We start from the raw sequence: 22,143 nt of genomic DNA on the forward strand, positions 1-22,143 counted from the left end.
TTTTATTATATGTCACAAATACATCACAGATTAAGAAAAGAAATAGAAAAATTTTAAATAAAAAATTCCTGCACCGCTACCGTTCCAATGAATACTTCATGATTATCTTCCAAAAGTGAACTGTATGGCAGTTTCTGTTTATTCATGTTTTGTATCAAATCCAACTTGGTCTGGTTCTCGGATTTTTATCATTCAAATAGTTAAAATTTGGCTTTAATTCGAATTTGTTTGAATTTTGGAAATATTTATGTGAGATTCAACACCGTTGGGAATTTGATCACTTCCACATTGCGAATATTACATTGTGGGTTTTTTTTTTTTAATGTATTTTCCTCTCTTTTCTTAGTGCAGTGAAGAGCTATAATTAAAATTTATTAATTTCCGGTTTTTATTGCTTATTCGGTGCAGTTCAGTTTAAAAAGTTTTTTTATTTATTTTTAAATTGTATCGAACTTTTGTGACACTTTTAACATTTTAAAGCGCTTTAGTTGTCTTCAATAATATATGAACGTTTTAGGAAAGACTACGACTAATAAGGTACGGCCAAATGGAATTTTATTTTATATATTGTTTCCCTTTAAATTCATTTTTATTTCAAACTAGAATTATTTAAGCCTTTTGTTTACAAACTTGAAGCAAATTTTTGTTTTTATTAAAATTTGTCTATTCTAAAAATAAGTGAATTTCATCATTGTAAAAAATCCAGCGGTATTAGAGAGATAATTATAAAATTTAAAAAAGAAAATTCAAGCTCTTTGAACAAAGATTATTCAATGGTAAGTAGTGAAATATTTCATTTTCCAAATAGCTGGAGCTTCCAAAAAAAAACCCGTCATAAATCATTTAAAAATAAATAAGAGAAAATGGTAATTTTAGGAATATGAACAGGCCGGCGACTTATTGTAGGTTAGAGTGGCTGTCTTGGGGTGGGGCACAGTTAGATCGAAAGGTCCGTTGTGATACCGAAAACCATTGGCCGGGTTGTTTAAGTTGTTTAAGAACAGCAGGAGTGCTTTGACGATAACGGAAAGAAAGGCTGACTCAAGTGAGTCTATCTCCTCGTGGAAAGTGCTGGAAAATGACAGAGAAAATGAGACATGTGAGACCGGAGACTAATAAAATTTGATTAATTGAAAAATAATCCATTTTATCAAATGATCTGCTCTTAAAATTCAACAATATTATGCTAGAAGGCTTTTGTAACCACTTCATGCATAAAAATTTTCTATTTAAAATTATGCAAATAATATTTTACAACATGATTTTTATCATTTTCACCTTTTTATTTTTTAGATATTTTATGAGGTGTTTGTTACTATTTTACGGGAGCTTGAACTAAAACTAATATAAGTTAATTAAATCATTAATTTTTAAAGATAATCGCAAACTTCTTATTATTTGTGTTCCGTGAAACATAAAGTTTATCCAATCAAATGAAATTTAATGTTATCATTTTATGGATAATAAAACTGATTGTAAAAATTATATAGTTTTACATTTAATAGTTATAACAATCATTTTACATTTTAATAACTGCACATCACTTTAAAATTTAATAACTGCACAAGTATTTTGTTTAGACTTATTCATGGCTAAAAGGCGAAAAATTATATGTTATTTACAAAACTCGGCGATAAATTATACATTGTTAGTTTCAAGGTAGTCCCATTTAATGGTTGATTAGTTGAAAATAAAATTTTGAATTTTTACGAATATGTATTTTTTTTAAATAAGAAAGTGGTTTTCTCAATAATTAAACAGTAACATGTTTTATTTAACGGCTAGAGGATGTAAGAGCCTGCGTATTTTGTAAAAATAAAATTAGCTATTGTTAGCTAATTCAAAAAGATATTCATTGTCAAGTTATTACTGTAATTAACTTGTAAAACTAACAAAATTTTTAAAGTAGACTAGGGAATAGAAATTTGACTTAGAAATTGTAATAAAATTGATATCTGATATATCCGATATAATGTAAATTCTGAATCAAAATAGATCTATGGGTTGTGGATGGCTTCTATAGGAAAGTTAACAATTAAAAAAAAAAGTTAACTAATAAAATGCTAAATTCTGTCAATTTATTGCTCTACAAAAGCTAAAAGAAAGCATTACAGAGCACGATATTTGACGATTCTGAAATATGTATATCTCAGCCATTCCCAAAATCCTACAAATAGTGTTCCAGGGACATATTATATATAACGTATTTGTTAGTCACTCCAAATTAAGTTAGAAGGTTGAAAATTTATATGTGGGTTAAGTATCAAGGAAGTTCATTTTGGAAGTGTCAGCTTATCAGCCCTCTCCCCATTTTTACATAGAAAAATCGTGAATTTTAAGGATTTGCACAACTCCAAAGCTTCTTATGTATGTTGTCGTCCAATTCCAACTCCAATTCCACTAAGAATTTAGGTATCAAATTTTTCACAAAACAAGACTTTTAACTCTATTCCTTAGTCTAAAATTAAGCAGAATATTTTATTTAAATTAAAATGGAGTATTATATTTTATTATCTGTCCGGATAATAAGTACATATTTCGATATATTTTGTTACAATTTTTAATTTTTAAATACAAAAATATTTATACAATTTTTTAAGAGTTTAAATAATACTTTTTAAACAAAATAAATAAAATATAACGAATAAATAAAATTCTTTAAAAAATATCTTCGATTTTGTTCTTGGAAATTTATCACCTATTGTAGAAGTGTTAGAAAAGCAAACCCTAACATCCATTTCAATAGTTATGATTCTTTTATTGAATTTTCTGTATTTTCGAGACTTTTTATATTGTAATTTAGTTATGCGCCTCTCATTGTAAGAACAACAGACATTCGCAATATGTATTCAGCGAGTTCAGCGAGAAATTTTAATAATCACAATACTACATTACGCTGTGATTTCTGTGGGCTATGTTCTTATGGGCTAGGAAAATATATTCAAATCCGTCTCGAAATGTGGATAGCCAATGGAAATTGGATGCAAAGTTTGTTTTCTGTACATCGAAATGTTATGTTTACACTCATTGGAATTTATTTATATTCATAGCACTCGAAGATTCTATTACCATTCTCCTTCAAAACTTAAATATCAAAAGTCGTTTGTAGTTGAATTTACTAACTTTTAACAATTCCATTCTCAAACTTTAACGTTTGCGAATGGAGATAGGAAACAGAATTGTGTAATATATTCCAAAATCGATCTATAGATAAATAATTTATTTATAGATAAACCTATAGAAGTATTTTACAGATTTTGGTAAATAGGTATGGAGATTTTACATATGGCGATTGAAAATTGTATCCATGGGCTGTGATATGCACATTGTGACATTATTATATTGGAGTGCTATTAATATAAACAATGTCCTACATTATTTTGTTCTCAAATTGTACCTCCATTTTTTTAAATTTTTTCGAAGTTGTAATACTTAATTTAATGGTATTTTAAATGTACAAAAAATAAAAGTATTCTTCCTGTATTTTCCAATTATTTTAAATAATAACTATTCCATATTTTACAAAAGAAAAAAAAATTTGATAATTTAAAATCCCTACTTAATACTTGAAATTTTGCTATATATCAAACAAAACAGAACTTTTATAAAATATCAATCTCTAATAAATAAACTTAGCGAAAAGAATACATCTCAATTTTCTAAATTACACTCCCCGCTTAAGCGAAATCACTCCATTATTTAATGGAAATCATCCTTATGTTATGCTAAGAAAATAAATTCTTAATAAATTGTAAAGAGTTTAAAAATACTGCAAATAAAAATTTCGTCATGTTAGTCCTGATTTTGATTTGTTTTATGTTCTTGTTCACCTTTTTTAATGGTTTTCTTAATTTTCAAAAGTTATTAAATTGATTTATGACTTTTTGGACACATAATTATTAATCGCTGTCGGTCCTAATTAGTTATGGCAATTTAACTTAAAGTACAACCAAATTGTTAAGCACGTTTCTATAACCCTGCTTTACAATCTTTAATTAATTTTTTTGGAGGCAAGTACATTTTATGAAATCAATATCGATAAAATAAGTCAAGCTTTATAATTATTTGTACAATAATAAAAAAGCATTTTTAATATAAAAACACAATTTTAAGTTTTACGTCATTTAATATTAGTTGCTCCAAGTTTAAGTTATATAACTATTTTGCATATCAATTTACAAATATTATTGATCCACATAAATTTATTAGTAAGCAAAATTACTCGCTTATAAGAAAATCAATTTAAATTTTAGATGAAGGAAAAGAAAACCATTGTTAAAAAATCAAACAAAACAATTACAAAAATTAATAAATTTATATAATTCATTTCGATGTGAATCTCGAATATCACAGTGAACTTAATACTAGACCAAAACGCAATGACAATAAAATGACGCTAACTGCAGAAATTTTAAATTCTACGTAAAAGTTCGCCAAAATTTGTATTAAAAAAATACATTAAAATCAAGTTATCATTAATGGATCTTTTAATTATAATACACCAACTTTTTTCAATCACTTCTATCTCAAAAACATATTGTTCGATAGAATTACCACCTTAAAAGCTTCCTTCATTTCCTATAATATTAATGAAACAAATTTTATAAAGAAAAGATTCTTCGGAAAAAGTTTGTTCGGAAAAGACAAGATAAGTTTTGAATATATTTCGTATAACAGGAACACATTTATTGTGATTTTCCGCAGTTATGTCAATATTTGTCATTGGTTCTTAGTCTATACTATAGTCTTTAAATATAGGTAGTGTAATTGTTTATTTTAAGCAATGAATCCAGTACTTAATTTTCTAAATATTTGTTTCTTTGTTTTGTTTCCTCAATTTGTGTACACAAGAATGATAATAATATCAATATATTATATGAAAATCATAATAATACTAATAATAATAAACTTAATTAATTTATAATAACTAAATTTAAAACAAAACAAATACTTTAATAATAAAATTTCATTTGAAACTTATAACACCTGTTTAAATATATTTTTTATTTAAAATTCTAACGACGAAAAATAATTCTTTCATAAATCTAAAAAAAATATTATCAATACTAGATTTCATAATAATTATGTAAAAATATTTCTATTTTCTTTTTACAATTAAGAAAATTTAATAATAATAAATAATACTTTATATGACTAATTTCTAGAAACACTAGTGTCATGATATTAAGCCCAAAACCTTTTTTAATAAATACAGATTTGATTTATAAATAGAGTGAATAATTGATTCAAATACTGATGAGCTTAGAGTTATTTATCATCCCATGTTTCATAGCATAGCATTTGAAAGCTTCCCTTAAGTATTCAACAGACTGTAAACTAGAGATGAAAAGATTTGCCGAGGAAATGATTCTCGATTTCGTATCCAAATAATTTTAAATAATAATCAAGTAATTAATTTTGAAAGTCTCTATCTTAATATCAATTAATCTATTGTGAAAAGCAATTTTTTAAACGATCTCTAAATAAAAATGACACACACGTAGCTGTAACTTTATGTTTCTTTTGAGGCAACCAGACAAAAATATTTACATTAGTGTCTTACAATTCAGAAACCCTTGTCTTTGTTTAAAAAATGACAAATATAAATCGATTATAAAAAAATTTTGCTTTCTTGATTTTTGTTGAAAATTCTCACAATTTTAGAGAAACACATTATAGCAAAATGAAGCAAACACATTGTAGCAAAAAGTGCTTTCAGAGATAGAACCTAGCCTTCTTAAACAAAAGTAGGAAAGATGTACTTTTATGGTAAGGCTGTTGTCTTCGTACCTTATTGTATAAATGTTCTGGGCTATATGCACGGTAATAGTATACACGCTTGCAGTCAAATAATGTGTTATTTATAACTCTAATTTACCACGCGATTATTTGCCATAATAAATATAGTGTAGCAAGTGCTGTGTTAATATAGCTATCTCTCTTCATGTAATATTTGAATTGACCGTAATATAAATTGTTAAGTCGACTATTAAAAAAAAATCACTGGTTGGTATTGGATTTTAATACCATACCTAAATATTCCTGGTCAAACTATTATTAAATAGAAAAGTGCTATGTTATTTCGCAGGCAATAGCTTCCTTTCGTTTTTGTTCGCATAAAAACATGCTAGTTAAAAAATATTTCAAAAAAGCTCATGATATGTTTTAAAAACTTTTTATCGTAGCCTAAATATAAATTTGTAGATTTGATTCTTTAAGCTAATTGTTTTCTTATATCTTTTAGAATCAGAAATAAGGGCGTAATTTTATTATGAAAAAATAGATACCTATTTCCTGTTCCATATTTAAATTTAGTTCCAGATTGAACTAGGTTATTTCATGTACAGTATTAAATCAAAATAATCCGATAACGAATGTCGGATAAAGTTCATATACGACAATAAAACGTTTATTGCGTATGCGTTCGATATTCAAGAATCTAGAAAATTGCACTTCGTCACTACCAACTGTAAATCAAACTACCAACTGTTTGTGTATCATATATAACAAATGACAAGCCACACGACTTTTTTTTTTTAAATTTCCGAACATTTTTACTTTTTTTATTACGTTTATGTCTTAAAATTTGTATTAACTAAATATATTTTCTTAACATGTTCGTTATTTCCATGTACTTTGAATTAACCCTAACCAATTATTTCCATTCCGAATATTCATTTAATTTATTAAATTAAATAATTATTTTTTTCATTAATTCATTTCTAATTTTCATTTAATTTAGTAAATTAAATTATTACTATTTTTCATTAATTCACTTCAAGCGTTTTTAAATTGAATTTTAGCTTCAAAATTTTTACCCAAAAATGAAATCTAGTATCAGCGCATAATACAAAAGAACTATTATAAAAAATATCACAAAAAAATCGAATAATACACACAAACACACAATTTTTTTTAAATTTTTGCTCAATACATAAATTTATAAATCCGTTTGTATACATGTTGAATTTGTTTAACGTTCCACTTTATAATCGGTTAAAGGATTAAAAAGTTTTAATTCTGTTTCATTTGGTGCACGCACATAGCCCCATAATTCCATTGCTTCACTACACTGATCCTCAATTAATCGTACTTCATTAAATTCTAAATCTGAGCGCCAATGAAATGGTGCACTTTTTGAATTACGAAATGTACTTGAAACACCACCCATATCGAATTTTGTATGATTATCTAAAAATTTTCGTACAGTCTCACCAAAATCTAATTGAAAGAATTGTAATAAATCTTGCACTTGTTCGAATGGATTCAATGATAGATCTTCGTACCGTATTACTCTGTAAAAGAAATCAAAAACATTTTATAAAGACTTTTTATCAGAATATTTAACATTTCGTCGGAGACATCTTGCTGAATAGGTAGGATTGTAATAATATAGTACAACGTTGTACCATATAGAGTAGGGAGGGCTCAAAGTAAATCAATTTATTCACATTTACTTAAGCATACAGTTGCTTGGGTTGGGCGTTATTTAAAACGAAATATGTAATTTTACAAAAATTGGGTATGTGGGCACTGTTTTATTGGACCAAAAAATTCATTACTGTTAATTCATTGGCATAGAAGATGGGATTTTAGTATTAAAATCATATTATTTTTAAGTCAAGGCAAGCCTAAACAACTTAAATTAGACAAATATTAGACAAAGATATTGAACTTAGTATCTGACGTCATATACTATGTTTGCCAAAAGGTGCCATTCATTAATCACGTAATAATGATTTTGACGATTTTTGATTGCGAACAAATCAAAAACCTCAACAGGTTCTTAAAACTACAGAAAAACGGATTGATGACAGAAATATTGCGACTGTGGAAAATTACAGATTTTTCAATTAACGTGATAAATCATGTTTTTAATAAAATTTCCATTGATAACATATTTAATTAAAAAAATTTTTTAATAAAAAAGCTATAAAAACATTTTTAATGAGAATCGCGCTTATAACAACTTTTTTTGGTAGATGAAAAGTTCATCAGTGGAGGTGGAAAATTAATAATTAAATATGTCTTGCTAATATTACCTAAATCTATCCGGATACAATTTTTGTAGGCGTATGGCAGCACTATAATCTGATACTAAATCAGAACATAAAATTGATGGCTGATCACAATCAGGTTGTCCAGGACACCATGTCCGATGTTTTCTTGATTGCAAAGTGCCACGTGGATCTCGTACTAAAAATAAAACTCGTACTGTCGGCCTGAAAATAAATAAATAAAATTATTAATTTACAAAATTTAAAATTATTCGAATAATAGAGTTGTTGACTAAATTTTTTAAAATTATTTTAGATGAAAAATTCTCACTACACGGGCAGAAAAGTGAAGTTGGTTTTTGTAAATCTTTAAAAATAGAAGTACGCAAAATATGAACGCTTAAAATTCCTAATTAAACAAAGCATAAGAAAAAACATATAAAACTGTTTTTTCACTAAGGGGGCATTATTAATATTTTTCAATTTACGGTTTTATCAAATAATTTTATATCAAGGTGAGCTAATTAAACCATAACTAAAATGCGTAATAAAAACAAAAATAAAGTTTTTTGAGTAAATGAAGAAATAATTGAATTTGAATCCCTACTATTGTGAATTTTTAATTTATATCTATGTTTTAAAAATGCAAATATCTAAATAAAAAACTCAAATTTGATTGCTCAAATGAATTGTGATTAGAAAAAAGTACTAAAAATACGAATTAAATTTGGGAAAAAATATAAATGTTTAAACAAACATCAATTAAAATTCGTTCGTGGTAATTAAAAAATTTCTTTATATGATATTAGATCATTATTCATGCTTTAATTTTAATAATTTTCAACACTACCCAGAAATAACGATTTTCTGTTCTATTCATCCTAGAAAGATGGGATTTTAATCGACGTTTTTCCGATTTTCCGTTGCGTTATGAAAAATGGAATTTTTCGAAATTTTCTGTTAGTTTGACTTTATTTTGTATCGATAGGTAAAAATCCCATCTTTTTAGAATGTATAGAACAGAAAATCGTTATTATTGGGTGGTTTTTCACGCGTTTTCTTAACAATTTTTGCTGTATAGCAGGTAAAAGTTATGCAAATCTCTATTAATGATTAACAAGTCTTAAACGCGGGAAATTATGTGATATTTGATAATTCTTTGCATTATTTTATCCTAAGGACTTTAATAAAACCTTGTGGATAAACCCCATAATAACTATTTTTCCTAAAATTAAAATAACAATCTTTTAAAAATTTTTATTAGTGGAGATAATTATTTTTATTAATTTATATTTACTTTCTAACATACTGTTTTCTTTTGTTTAATGAAATAATAAATTTTTTCACTTTTAATTCTATTAGACTGTACACGATTACTGATGGATTATTAAAAATCTTTCTATAAGTTTACTACAACGAATAAAGTAAAAACAAAAGCATGGTAAAACCCAAAATCAAGTTCAAGCTAATAGGCTTTTGTTCAACAAGAATAAATCGGTTGGATAAAAGTTTCTAATGATTAATTGAATATGTGATATGTCGATAACAAAACACAAAATTATTTTGAATAAAAAATAAGGATTATTATTATTTTTATAAAATGATTTTAGTAAAATTAGGTATTCAGTCACGTGACAACAAACATAAATCAGAAAGTTTTGAAAGTATCACATCAAGCCATAACAAACGCAGTGTAAACAACATTACTTTTCAATAGAACGAAGCAGGTTATTTGATTACAACTGCTGAAACTTGCATAAAAAAAAATGCTTATATGCCCAGTCGTGATGTCATTCAAGACGCCATGACACTCGATATTGTTTTCGAAATAAATTTGAATTGGTTTTTGAAAATGTAAAATACATAATGCAAATAGTATTTTTTTCAAATTAAGTACAAAAGCCTATTACAATAAATCTTTACATATTACATCGAATAATAATCATTGTTATATAATATAAATAACACATTTTTTTTTGCATAGCAGTCGATTTCAGTTTCAGTTTCAGTCGATTTCAGTAAATAATTTGAGTTAACCTTAAAATACTACTAAGAAAACTGAAAATGAAGGTAGAGAAACAAAATGGGAAGATTCGTCACCACTATTAATACGATTACAGAATAGAAGGAAAATATACAGATTTAGAATTGTTCACTGAAAGGATCGTGTGGAATATAGTCGAATACACAATCTGTACACATATGTATTACATATATGGATGTAAGTAATCAAAAGAATTGAGTATCAATTAATTTTCCAAGGATTTTAGTTTCATTTAATAAATATCAAGGTAGGTATTATTTTTGATTTTGTAATTAACTTATGAATAAGTTAATAATGAAATATACCTGTCCAGTGTACAAACATTGCAGGGGTCATCATGTAAGGATGTTTCTAATTCCATGAAATTATATATTATTTGAAATTGTGTAATTATTAAATATGTATTTAATTTATTTGTATAAAAAAACAGCATGATACCCGCCCGCTTCGCTTAATTTAAAAGTTAAGACACTGTGTTACAGCTCTCACTTCCTTTACTCTCACTTATCCGAAATAGGGATAAGGATTATTTTACACAGGTAAAAGTATATGTACAGTTTTAAAATAGTCATAATGCATTGAGTGTACCAGAAAATCTTAGTTGAACAGATGGTCATAAATTGTATCTCGTTTACTCTTTTTACAGAAATATTTAATTAATGCTTTGCAATGATGTTTATTTATCTTTATAAATTAAATGAGCTCTATTATTGTAAAATTTCATTAAAATCCGTTGAGTAGTTTTTGCGTGAAAGCGTAACAAACAAACTTTACTTTCACATTTATTATATATAGGGACTGCGATATTGTACATTACATATTAAATTTAATTTTTTAAATTTTGTATTTTTTGTGAAATTACTTAATGGAACTATCAATAACAGTGCTATTTAACGAAGTTGTACCAAAATTTAACGATGTGAATGTTTGGAAATACATTCTCTAAGGGGTTAAAATGAAAGTTGAAAATTTATATGAAACTCGGTCAATTTTGAAATTAGAAATGTAAAAATGATAAATGATCTTATGGTTTAAAACAAAAGTTTACTGTGTTACTATTCAAAAAATGCATTCTTCAAGTGGGTTAAATAGGGGGTGAAAGTTTGCATGAAACTTTGTCGTTTTTGAGGTTTGAAACAAGCAAAGGCCGCAATAATTTCTTTTGTTTTGTACTGATACGGAACTCTAAAGAGAAATAAAATAAAATATAAAGTAAATAACAGTTATTTGATTTGTTTTAATTTCATTATGTTGACCTTGATTTTATAAAACCACATTGATACCAAAAATAAATGGAATATATCTAAAAAAACACACAAACACACAGATATATTTAATTTGTCTTATTATTATTGTTTTTCAAATAATCATTGTAACAATTTGTTTAGATACTTGCAACAACAAAAACATCCATATAGTGGGTATGGTCTATGGTAAGTCAATAACTTTCTGTTTCAATAAATTATTGTATTCGCATCGAAATTGTATCAGATTTTCACCATATATAAATAATTTAACATATGAAAAGAAAAAATCATATCGCGTTTGAGTTACCTGCAAATGAAATTGGGAATTATAATTGTATCTTTGTTACTCTTACATAGTCTTAATTTTGACAATCAAAACTGTTTTGCTTTTTTCATAAGAAAAGGATGAGCTTACTTTACAGAAAACAATTGTTTGATCATAAGTTATAGAATATATATTCCAAATTTTGCGTTTCCCTCCTTCAAAATTCTCTTTTGCTACGCTCCGATGTGACTACAAATGGCATTCAAATTTATAGGGTAATTAAGAGGGTACGGGCGGACACCTCAAAACTTTTTCAAATTATTATTTTCGTATATCGAGGTGAAAACAATAACTTTATTTCAGTAAATTAAAAATTCTACTTAGTAAATATTGTTTATATTCATTTACATGATTTACATCAAAGTATTCACACTTTATAGGTCAGTAAATTCATCAAATGTTTGACAGAGAACATAATGTACCTTCAAGCAGCAACAACATTCGTCAACATTTAGTAGAAGTTTCTTTCTTTAATTTCTTTCTAATAATATGTCTGGCGCCAACTATAAAAGTTTTTGGAAATGTGAGCTTTGTTTGATTATTGAATTATATTTTTATTCCGTTTCCTTGAAATGATAAAAATCAAAACGAAATTTTCTTTTTATCAATTTTATTTATTAAAAAAAAATATATATTAATTTGTAAAACTGTTATATTTCTTTATATTGATCGATTCAATTTTAATACCCGACAAAAAAGAGGTCTCTTGTACAGTCAGATGTACAAGAGACCTCTTTTTTGTGATATCGTAACTTCCAAAGGACCAATTGTTTGAAAACTAGGGTCTCGTTAAAATATAGTATTTTTGAAAGTATTTTCTACGCTAGCGCTTCTATAATAAAATATTATTTATATTCGACGGAAAAGGTTTGCAGTTTAGTTGTTAGAAGTGTTATAATTTTTATAATTATATTTTACCAGCGTGTTATAGCCTCCACATCTCTTGCTTTCACTTATCCCCCTTCGATAACACTCGAAATAGGAGTAGAGATTGTTTTACACAGATAAAATATATGCACATTGATGCACTTGATTCATTGCGTGTATCAGAAAAGATGGCAATGAATTGTATCTAGTTAAGGATTTTTACAGAAATCTTTAATTTATGGTTCAAAATAAACTTTTGATCTAGAATTTTCTTGATGTTTTGCAATTAAAATGAATTGCTTAGCATTAATATTAATCGAGATATTGACTCTTAAAACTGAAGCACTTCTTTAGGGTGCCGTACCTGTTGGGTAACCAACGGAACCTTATTACTAAGACTCCGTTGTCCGCCTTTCTGTCAACACGCTGGATCTCATAAACCGCAATAGTTAGACAACTGAAATTTTGACTGAGTGTATATTGTCGCTCTAAAATAACAAATAAAATTAGTTCATGTTGGTAAGCGGATAGTGTTGTATCTTGTTTAAAAAGTACAAAGTATTATACCTTGTACAATGTTACGGAGGCCTACGTGTGCGAGTCCGACTCACACTTGACCGTTTTTTTTTTTTAAATTCTAAAAAGATTGACTTTTATCGATTTTAATATAAATTGATTAAAATTACATTTTCAATGCGTAAGAAGTTTTCCTTTGAATTGAATTTTTTCTCTATTGAATGATATATTTCCACAATAATTATTATCAGCTTGTTTAAGTATTTTTAAAAATTTTTTTTAAATAAACTGTTTAAAATGACTGTAGTAAATGTGCGATAAGTAAATAAAAATTATAGTAAGATAAGTAATAACAGGAAGGGATTTTTTTTAGCCAACGATTTTTTATTGTTATTCAGGAAATCGTATGTTTGTAAATAGAGTAATCTCTAAAAAATATTGATAGTCGCGTAGTATAAACGATTTTCTTTATTTTCAACCAAATAAAATTAATGAAAATGAATAATTAAAACTGTAATTTTATAAAAGTAACAATGTAATAAAAAAAATTTAGCTGGTAACAATTATATACGGCCTCTGTATACCTAAAACAATTTTTATTTTTTCTGGTGTAAACGTCAAACAACCTCCATATATACGCGGAATGCTATGCGAATGCTATTATATTTTCATAATTAATGTTTATATTACCAAATTCCCTTATATTCGTTGATAATAACAAGAATATAAAAATGATCTAAATACTTTATGTGGACTTTGTGATAGATTTAGTTATTGAAATATTAATCTATCGAAATTTTTAGATTAATTGATTGTGGAATTTGATAGTTTCATAATGTCCTAGCTTTGAAGACTTTGATCGAAAGCTATCAGAAAATTTCGTAGAAACCATTCAACATCTTTTTTCCCTTCTTTGGGCATGTATACACAATAGGAAATAACATTCCTGAATCATTGGCGCCATTTGATCTTGAATTTAAGAGTCTCCCACCGTTAATTAAAGGTTTCAAAGAAAAGAATGAGCACTAGTAGAGTTAAAAAATTCAATAATTTACCATCTAAATTTTTACTTGAAAATTTGTCTTTTTTCCCAATTTCCAACTCGTAAAAAGTAACAAAATGAACATTTAGCTCCAAAAAAATAAAAATTTTTGTTGCAGAAAGAAATTAAAAACTGGTTTTTTGTGTCTGGTCTCCATAAAAAGGTTATGTTGGAAATTGGAGTCTAAGATATTTTGATAATCTACAATTTATATTTAACTTTTTCCAATAAGAAGTATAGTTTAGCCGGAAATTGTAAAAATCTCTTAAAGCAGACATTTCCCTACCTTCAGTCCTCTTCCGGATCTTCAATTCGGGTTTTCAGAATCGGATTAGCCCTGGACTAATTACTGATAAGTATTAATGAATATGTATGAGCATTACTTAGACTTGCCGGTGGACAAATCTCCGTACGAATCACAGTATTTATATTTGTATGAATTCAAATTAAATGAATACATGCTTTAATAAGATACCACGTTGATTGAACATATAGAGGTATAAATATAAAATAAACAAATAATTTTAATTTAATAAAAGTAATTCTATAAAAAATAATTTTTAAAGGTTGAAATACCAGTTCCTTCATTATTACTATAGGTATTATTATTATTATTATTATTTTATTCACAGATAGATATATAGTTACAATTTAATTATAATAAATGCATACATGCTGTATGTGTATTTTATTATTATATTTGGTTTATTTAAAATAGACACGCGATTTGAAAGTTTTACAACTGTTTACTGTACGTATATTAAACTGAAACATTTTACAATCAACATGTAATTTTTATTTTGAATGTATTTATCATTTAAGTATTCCATAGGTATACAGAGTGGTCATTGTTTGATGAGAAGCATTTTAATTGCACATTAAATGCATCTTTACTTTCCGCACTCAAATTACCAATTTCTTGAGACAAATAGACTTGTAACACTCAATAAAAAATTAACGATTTGTCATCGTAAGGAAAATTGTGAGAGACAAACATTTCTAAGCCCACTATATGCAATATACAATAATTTTCACTCTTGTTACACAATATACAATTAAATATTTTCACATAATTTTACAAGAGAAAAACAATTTATTGTCCAGTTTCTTTGGTCAAATTACCATTTTTTGTGACTACAAGTAATTTTGTCGCCCTCAATTGTGGAGAGAGAACTAATCACGTATTCATAAAAAAGTAATCAATGGTGGATTATGTAGTACTCGAGAGGTAAAACCGATTGAAACACTGGTATTAAATTGACAATTTATTGCTCTTGTTTCACAATCTAGTACAGGGCTTCTTAAACTTTTGTAATTCACGACCCCATTTATGATTGCGAGTTTCTTGACGACCCCATACAAATATAAAAGAAAAATAAATTAATATTTTTTGATGATTTATTTATTAGGTAACAATATACATATACAGAAGAAAATATATAAGTTTAGAATTCGTTTTGAAACATACAAAAATCTAAAATTAAAAATTGCACAAAAAATTATAAATTTGTATTTATTATAGTTTCAAAAATAAAAGTGGATTCTGACCGTCTTAATTCTCTCGAATATATTCAAGTAGTTGCGTGGTAAGTATTAAATTAAAGTATAAGTTAAAAATTTAATGAGATGGATGTGCCTGTTTTTTATTGCATAACAAATCAAATCTTGGTGGAATGTTTGAAACTGCTGGACGTAAGACCTCTTCAACATTTTTTATCGCTGAACGATATTGGGATTTAATATGTGTTAAAGCTGTTTCTTTAGCAATTATACCTAGAAATTTTGTTGATAATTATTTCTCGGGATTATTTCGGCTTTTAGAGATTTACAAAAATAAATTTATATTTTTTATTAATTCCAATAACATTTCATAATTCATAGTAAATGTTATTCAAGTTATTATAATACTCTTAATAGAAATGCAGGTACAAACAATCTTTCCGAACTAGAAGATTTTATGATATATTTATCTACGATAATTGTTATTTTATCTTTATAACAATAATTTTACAAGTTAAAAAACATTTTCTCTTAAATTGTATTTTTACCTTTCGCGACCCCAGAATTTTGCTACGCGACCCCGAATGGGGTCGCGACCCATAGTTTAAGAAGCCCTGATCTAGTATATGATATAGTTTCTCGATTCATATGTTGCAACTAACGTAAAAACACTTCGTTAGAGACATTTTATTAAATACTTGAAGTTAGTACGTATCTGCCTTTTTTCTGCTTCCGATCTATTTATTTTACACTACAAAAGTGAAAATTAAATTCCGGATTTTCATCGTAAATCATTCCCTATTTATTAAAGGTCTTTGACCATATTTTTAAGATTAAAAAACTTGCAATTACAGATAAATATCTTATAGACTAGCTACTTATTACACTTTTAGAAACAATTCTATTGTATTTTGCAATTTATAAAGACAAACATTTATATTATAATCCAATCTTAAGAAAATTGGTATGAGAAATCTGATACGAATACCACACGACCTCTATATAACGATAGAACAAGCAACCAAGGTACCAAGAAAACGACTCTTTTCCAAGAAAAAAAATCTGTAGACAAATTTTTAAAGATATGATTTAAAACATGCCAGTCTTAGCCATCTGCTAGTCGTATATTTAGCCCATGCAAAAAGTTCCAATTTTGTTAGCGATTTCGAAACTAAGCAATTCTCAACGGGACGGTTATTTTTAACATTTAATCAAAAACTTCATTTCATTTTGTATAAAAACTGGTTTGGAAACATTATACCTTAAATTTTCAGATCGTGGAAAATCAACAAATATATCACCAGACACAATTTAGTACGCATGGCGTCTTAGAGGCCCACTTCGAAAAGGCAACTCTACGCCCTCTTTGATAATCATATATTAATAATTATTATAATAGAAATTAATTTTTCGGGAAATCCATAAAAATATAAAATTCTTGATTAAAAGTACAATTATGAATAAATAATTTTTATAAAAGTGGATGGACAGAAATGAAATTTTTAATATTGTTTCGAACTATATTATCGGAAAAATGTTTTTGAAAATCATAATACACTCTTGATTTTCTTGAATTATGCCTTTTACTCTCAGACCATTAGATTGCTAGCAAATGGTCTCTACAATGCTATGGCTTTATCAGCAGACGTGCTTAGTAGTTTACTTAATTTGACATTATGCCAGAAAAATTTTAACAATCTATCGTATTTACTATCTTTGATGGCAAAATAGCATTGTAAGAAAGATAGTAATTTCAGTTGATTTCGAGCCATAACCTTCGGCTTGACGGGCCAGCGCTCTACCATCCGAGCTATACATAGCTGTGTACAATTTTGTTTACATAGTTTAGTTAAGATAATTTTAGGTTGAATACGTGAAGAATAAGAATCTGAAAAATAATTGATTTTCGTGGGCGATAGACGAAATATATAAATTTGAGAACCTCTGTGTTATATGTTTTTGATTTGTACATAGAGGTAAAACTGTGTTGCAGTAAATACATTTAGTAACTATTTAACATAACGGAAAATTATGTGTGGGACAATTTTGTTCCACTTTACACAGATCTCTGATACTTTTATTATTATAATAAGCTATATGTATGTACCTACAACAAAAAAGACTCAGCAAAAAATGGGTAAAACATACAGCGAGTAATGGTAATGCATATTTTTTATCAATTGGATAGTTATACCAATTTTTTTTTTTTATTCAGCAATAAATATTTAATTTTTATTTGCTTTTATATAGGAATGTACACATAAATAATATTTATTATTAATAAATATACTTTTAAATTTTTATGTGACATATTTGAATTCCAATCATTGGCGTAGCCCTGAATCCCCATATCATAACTATCCCAGATGCCCTTTTCGTCACAGTGTTGCGACCCTATGGCACTTTAATTGTTAAAAATGATGGACAGCTAAAATAAGTTGCCAATTTTTTATTGAGTAATACTTTTGAAACTTTTTTCAGATTAATATATTGCATGGCTTAAAAGTTAGAAGACAAATTTTTTGGTTCCTTTAATGTTTCGTTCCTGGCGCTGGAATCATTTAAGAAAAATTTTATTATTCTCTGAAAGAGCAATCCAAGAGTATGCTATTCGTTGTGTGCGTAGTCATGGTAGGGATAATAAAATCGATGCCAGCGCTTTAAGTGAAAAATTTTGGAGATAAAGTGGGCTGTTATGACTAATTTGCAATTATTTACATGTTAATGATATAGAAACTGTCAAATTAAAATGATTGAAAAACACTAATTAATTAAACTTAATGCATTAAAAATTGTGAAAATAAGAAATCAAATTGTACAAATATTATTTTTCAAATGTTAATTATCGTAATTATTTATTTAAATTTGTGAAACAAGAATATTAAATTTTAAATGTAAGTTTTCAATGCAATCCACACAATTATATATGCATCCATTAATTCTATAATTAAAGTAGTGTATCGTTGTCATGGAAACGAAATTCACGCTCGGAGCGAATTTATTAAAATTGAAATACAAATCACAGAGTTATAAGAAATTTAACATGTTATAGACAGTCATGGCGAAAATCTATCTTAGTAACGTTGACATCATGGCAAACGTTGATCTATATTTGTCTGGGAAATTATTTAAATGGGATATGCATATAAAAAATTGCATTCCCTTTTTGCAGCTTTAGGAGAAGAATTTCGAAAATTTTGTTTTCTTAAATGACGCCAATGTTTTTTAGCTATAAGAGTATATATAGAAGATTAAATATTAGGTAGTTACTTTAGGCCAACCGTGTAGATAATTAATGAAAGTTTGAATTAAAGATTTAATAAAATTCTTTATTTGGAAGACAGTCTTATTTTGGAATTATTGCGTTTTAAAAATATTAAGCTGCCCAATTTATGGTGACACCTGTAAACAAAAATAAAATAGCACTCTTTAAACACTATCATTAATTAAAATTAAAACCACATTAATTTTATATACACCAGTAGCTCATCACATTCAAATCGGATATTAATTATATGATCCGAAAGATACAATTTTAAACGGGGCTGCATAGATTCATAAAGCAGTGTAAATGCGATTACTTATGTAAGGACTCGTATCAGAAATATCAGATTTAAGCTTCTATACATAATTTCATAAATAGTTTGTTTTAAATTTATGACCATAAAATATTATAAGCTAATTGTGTTGTATGCTTTAAAACAATTCGCAATGGAAGTTGCAAAAGCATAGCGAATATTTTCAACAAAGTATATACAACAACATTATTTTAGTAGCATTTTTGACAAGGTACACCTGTGCGGAAATCACTATCAGAAACAAAATATTTTGTTCTCATTCCAAAATTTTTTTCGAAGTTACAACACTCTCGTTTTTTTTTTTTAATTTTTTGGACTTCAAATGAAACGTAGAATGCATTAAAATATGTGGCCTACAACATATATGAGAAATATATAATAAAAATTTTTATATCTCGACATATAAATTACTAATAACAAGAATATGAAATTTTATAAACAACCGGCTAATTCTTACAGAAATGTTTAATAAATAATAGTAAAACTGAATGTTCATACTGCCCTACAAATTTCATTAGCCGTTTTCTCAGACCTATGAGAATATGAAATTTTTAATTTGCAATTTTTCCTATGCAAAAAATGTTCTTGAGGCACTTTGAAACCTACACCATTTTAAAGTCTAATATGCCAGGCGATGATATTTCGTATGATTGAATATTAGACTTTAAAATGGTGTAGTTTTCAAAGTGCCTCAAGAAAATTTTTAACATAGGAAAAATTGCAAGTTAAAAATTCCATAGGTCACTAACGCCTCCCAGCCAGTTTGTCGATTTCACCATTCACACATTCGTACGTTATCAACTGTAATATTTTCAATGTACCTCAAATATGTACTCAAAAAAGCCACTCAGCTCTTAGACTATTAGGAAAAAATCTGACACATGAATGTCTTTATGTTGTAGGCAATTTATTAAAATCCTAGCCCTCATATAAATCTAAAAGTATTGTAATTATATTTTGAATGCGAAAATTTCAATGAACAAACATACTGCGTAAATATTGACTGTACAGTTGTACATGTTACATAATTTAAATTACTTTATTAACTATCTAATTAAAATAAAAAAATGTATTTATTAATACATACATTACATTTATGTATTTAATTACTTTATTTGTGAAAGATTATTAATGTTATATTGTTACCTATACAGTACAGAGTAATTAATTTTTTTACTTTTCATTTTATATTATTTAACATATAATACTTATGTTCTGTATAGGGTGAAATTTAAGAAATTTTTTGGGTGTGTTTCATTTTTACTTTCATATGCAAACTAGAATAGAGTACGAAATATCCTAAATAAGAGATGCCAAGTTTGATGATGAATTGAGGTTAAATTAGCGTTGATTTTCAAGCCTTAATTTGTCAACCCTAGCCCAAGTATTGACCAAGCCTAATAAATTGGCCTTGGTTTGTCATGTCGCCCCTAAGCCTTGACTAAGACTAATAAATCAAGGGTTGATGTCAAAAATAACCCAAGATGTTTTTGACAGTTGTGGTAGTAGACAAAATTTCCTTGTAAGCAAAAGCACTTGAACTTATCCTGACGGTGCAAACTCTGGCTGAGGCAAACCCTACCTGTAATACAAACCCCAATATGTATAAATATATCCGATTAGTACACGTAAAAACCAGATGATATTAATACATTAAAATTGGACCAGTTTTGATTTGCAAGCTTTGCCTGCACGCGGATTGAATCAATTTTGGCCAGGTTGATATTATCTGAAGGTGTAAAACGAATACAACAGTGAAAACCGCGTTTTTCTTAGTTAATCATTTCTCTTGTCTATATTAACACGGTCTTTGACCATGTATTTGAAGCTCAAAATATTACTGATTAAAGATATATATTTCATTTTTTTAAGCAATTCAATTGTGTTTTGCAAAGTCTCCGCACATTTAAAGCCCTTAAAATAGCTCAAAATGACTTATTTTTATATGAATTATTCTAATCATATGAGTATATAATTGTAATTAAAAACATGTAACTTCAGGCGTTATTCAATAATGGTATATAAGGGTAAGAACCACTTCAAACCATTCATTTAAGTATTACCCATAAAAAGGTCAAAAACAATTAATGTAATAGGTATTTATCAGGTGAATAAATACAAATCTAGACACTTCTAATGAAGAAACTACGTACGTCAAAGCTAGAATGTGTTCTTTGAAAGGAATTGAAACGCTGGATTGAAAAGTTGAATTTTTTCCCCTTCTCCAAAAATGATCTTAAAGACAAAAATATGATTACCATTCCGAAGTATTATTCTCATTCATTTTGCCAGGTTTTATAATCTCTGAAAAAGCCCATAGAAAAATAATTATGGTCGTTTTCAAACTATAAAGAACGTTAGTAATACATTCAAAAACACATTTTAGATACTCTGTTTTTGTACAAAATACGAAAGTTTTGATAGATACCTTTTTTTATAGAGAATTTAACCCTTTTTAAATTGAATAATAAAACTTTTTTTTGGAGTTTGAATATTTTCGGAGACATTTGTAATCAAAGTTTATCTGGACAGAAAAAGCTAAAATATTCGATTCTACTTATCAAATAGTATATGTTTCCACAAAGTTTACAAAGTTTTTATCTTTTCGAGAGTAAAATTTCAAGATAATTGTTTTAATTCAAACTTGGGAATAACAAATCATTCCCAAACCGTTTCATAACACAAATTCAAATTGTTAAAAGTATACAAAATTAATTTAGAATCTAGACATTTGGTAGACCATGAATTAAGATTAAAATCTTAATATATCCGGAAGTTAAATCTAATTATATCATTGTCTAATTATTAATCTTCATACGTACTTCAATTAAAATAAAATTGAATTTACATAGAAATTAAATATAAAAATTGAAGAGTGCAGTAGCTTTGAATATATGTAATAAGGTTTAGTAAAGAAAAAAAGGCAATGAAATGTCTTCGTTCAAAAAATTTTCTCAGGCGTCGTATAAACAAAATTATTCCTTTTTTTTAAAGTGTTAAACAAAATACCAAACTTATTAAAATTTT

At 26.9% G+C, this 22,143-nt stretch overlaps 1 protein-coding gene across 1 annotated transcript in view; it reads right to left on the reverse strand.

Moving 5' to 3' along the window:
- Window positions 1-6,848: 6,848 nt before the first annotated feature.
- LOC123293347 (carbohydrate sulfotransferase 5-like) overlaps window positions 6,849-22,143 on the reverse strand; it is a 28,466-nt gene continuing 13,171 nt past the window's right edge. Inside the window, exons 2-3 of the mRNA XM_044874135.1 lie at window positions 8,043-8,222; window positions 6,849-7,295 (exon numbers count right to left, since the gene is read on the reverse strand). Of these exons, the coding sequence (XP_044730070.1) occupies window positions 6,974-7,295; window positions 8,043-8,222 (502 nt within the window). The 3' untranslated portion in view covers window positions 6,849-6,973. The remainder of the gene's footprint in view (window positions 7,296-8,042; window positions 8,223-22,143) is intronic.

The sequence above is a fragment of the Chrysoperla carnea genome, chromosome 2 (genome assembly GCF_905475395.1).
Source record: "Chrysoperla carnea chromosome 2, inChrCarn1.1, whole genome shotgun sequence".
NCBI lineage: Eukaryota > Metazoa > Arthropoda > Insecta > Neuroptera > Chrysopidae > Chrysoperla > Chrysoperla carnea.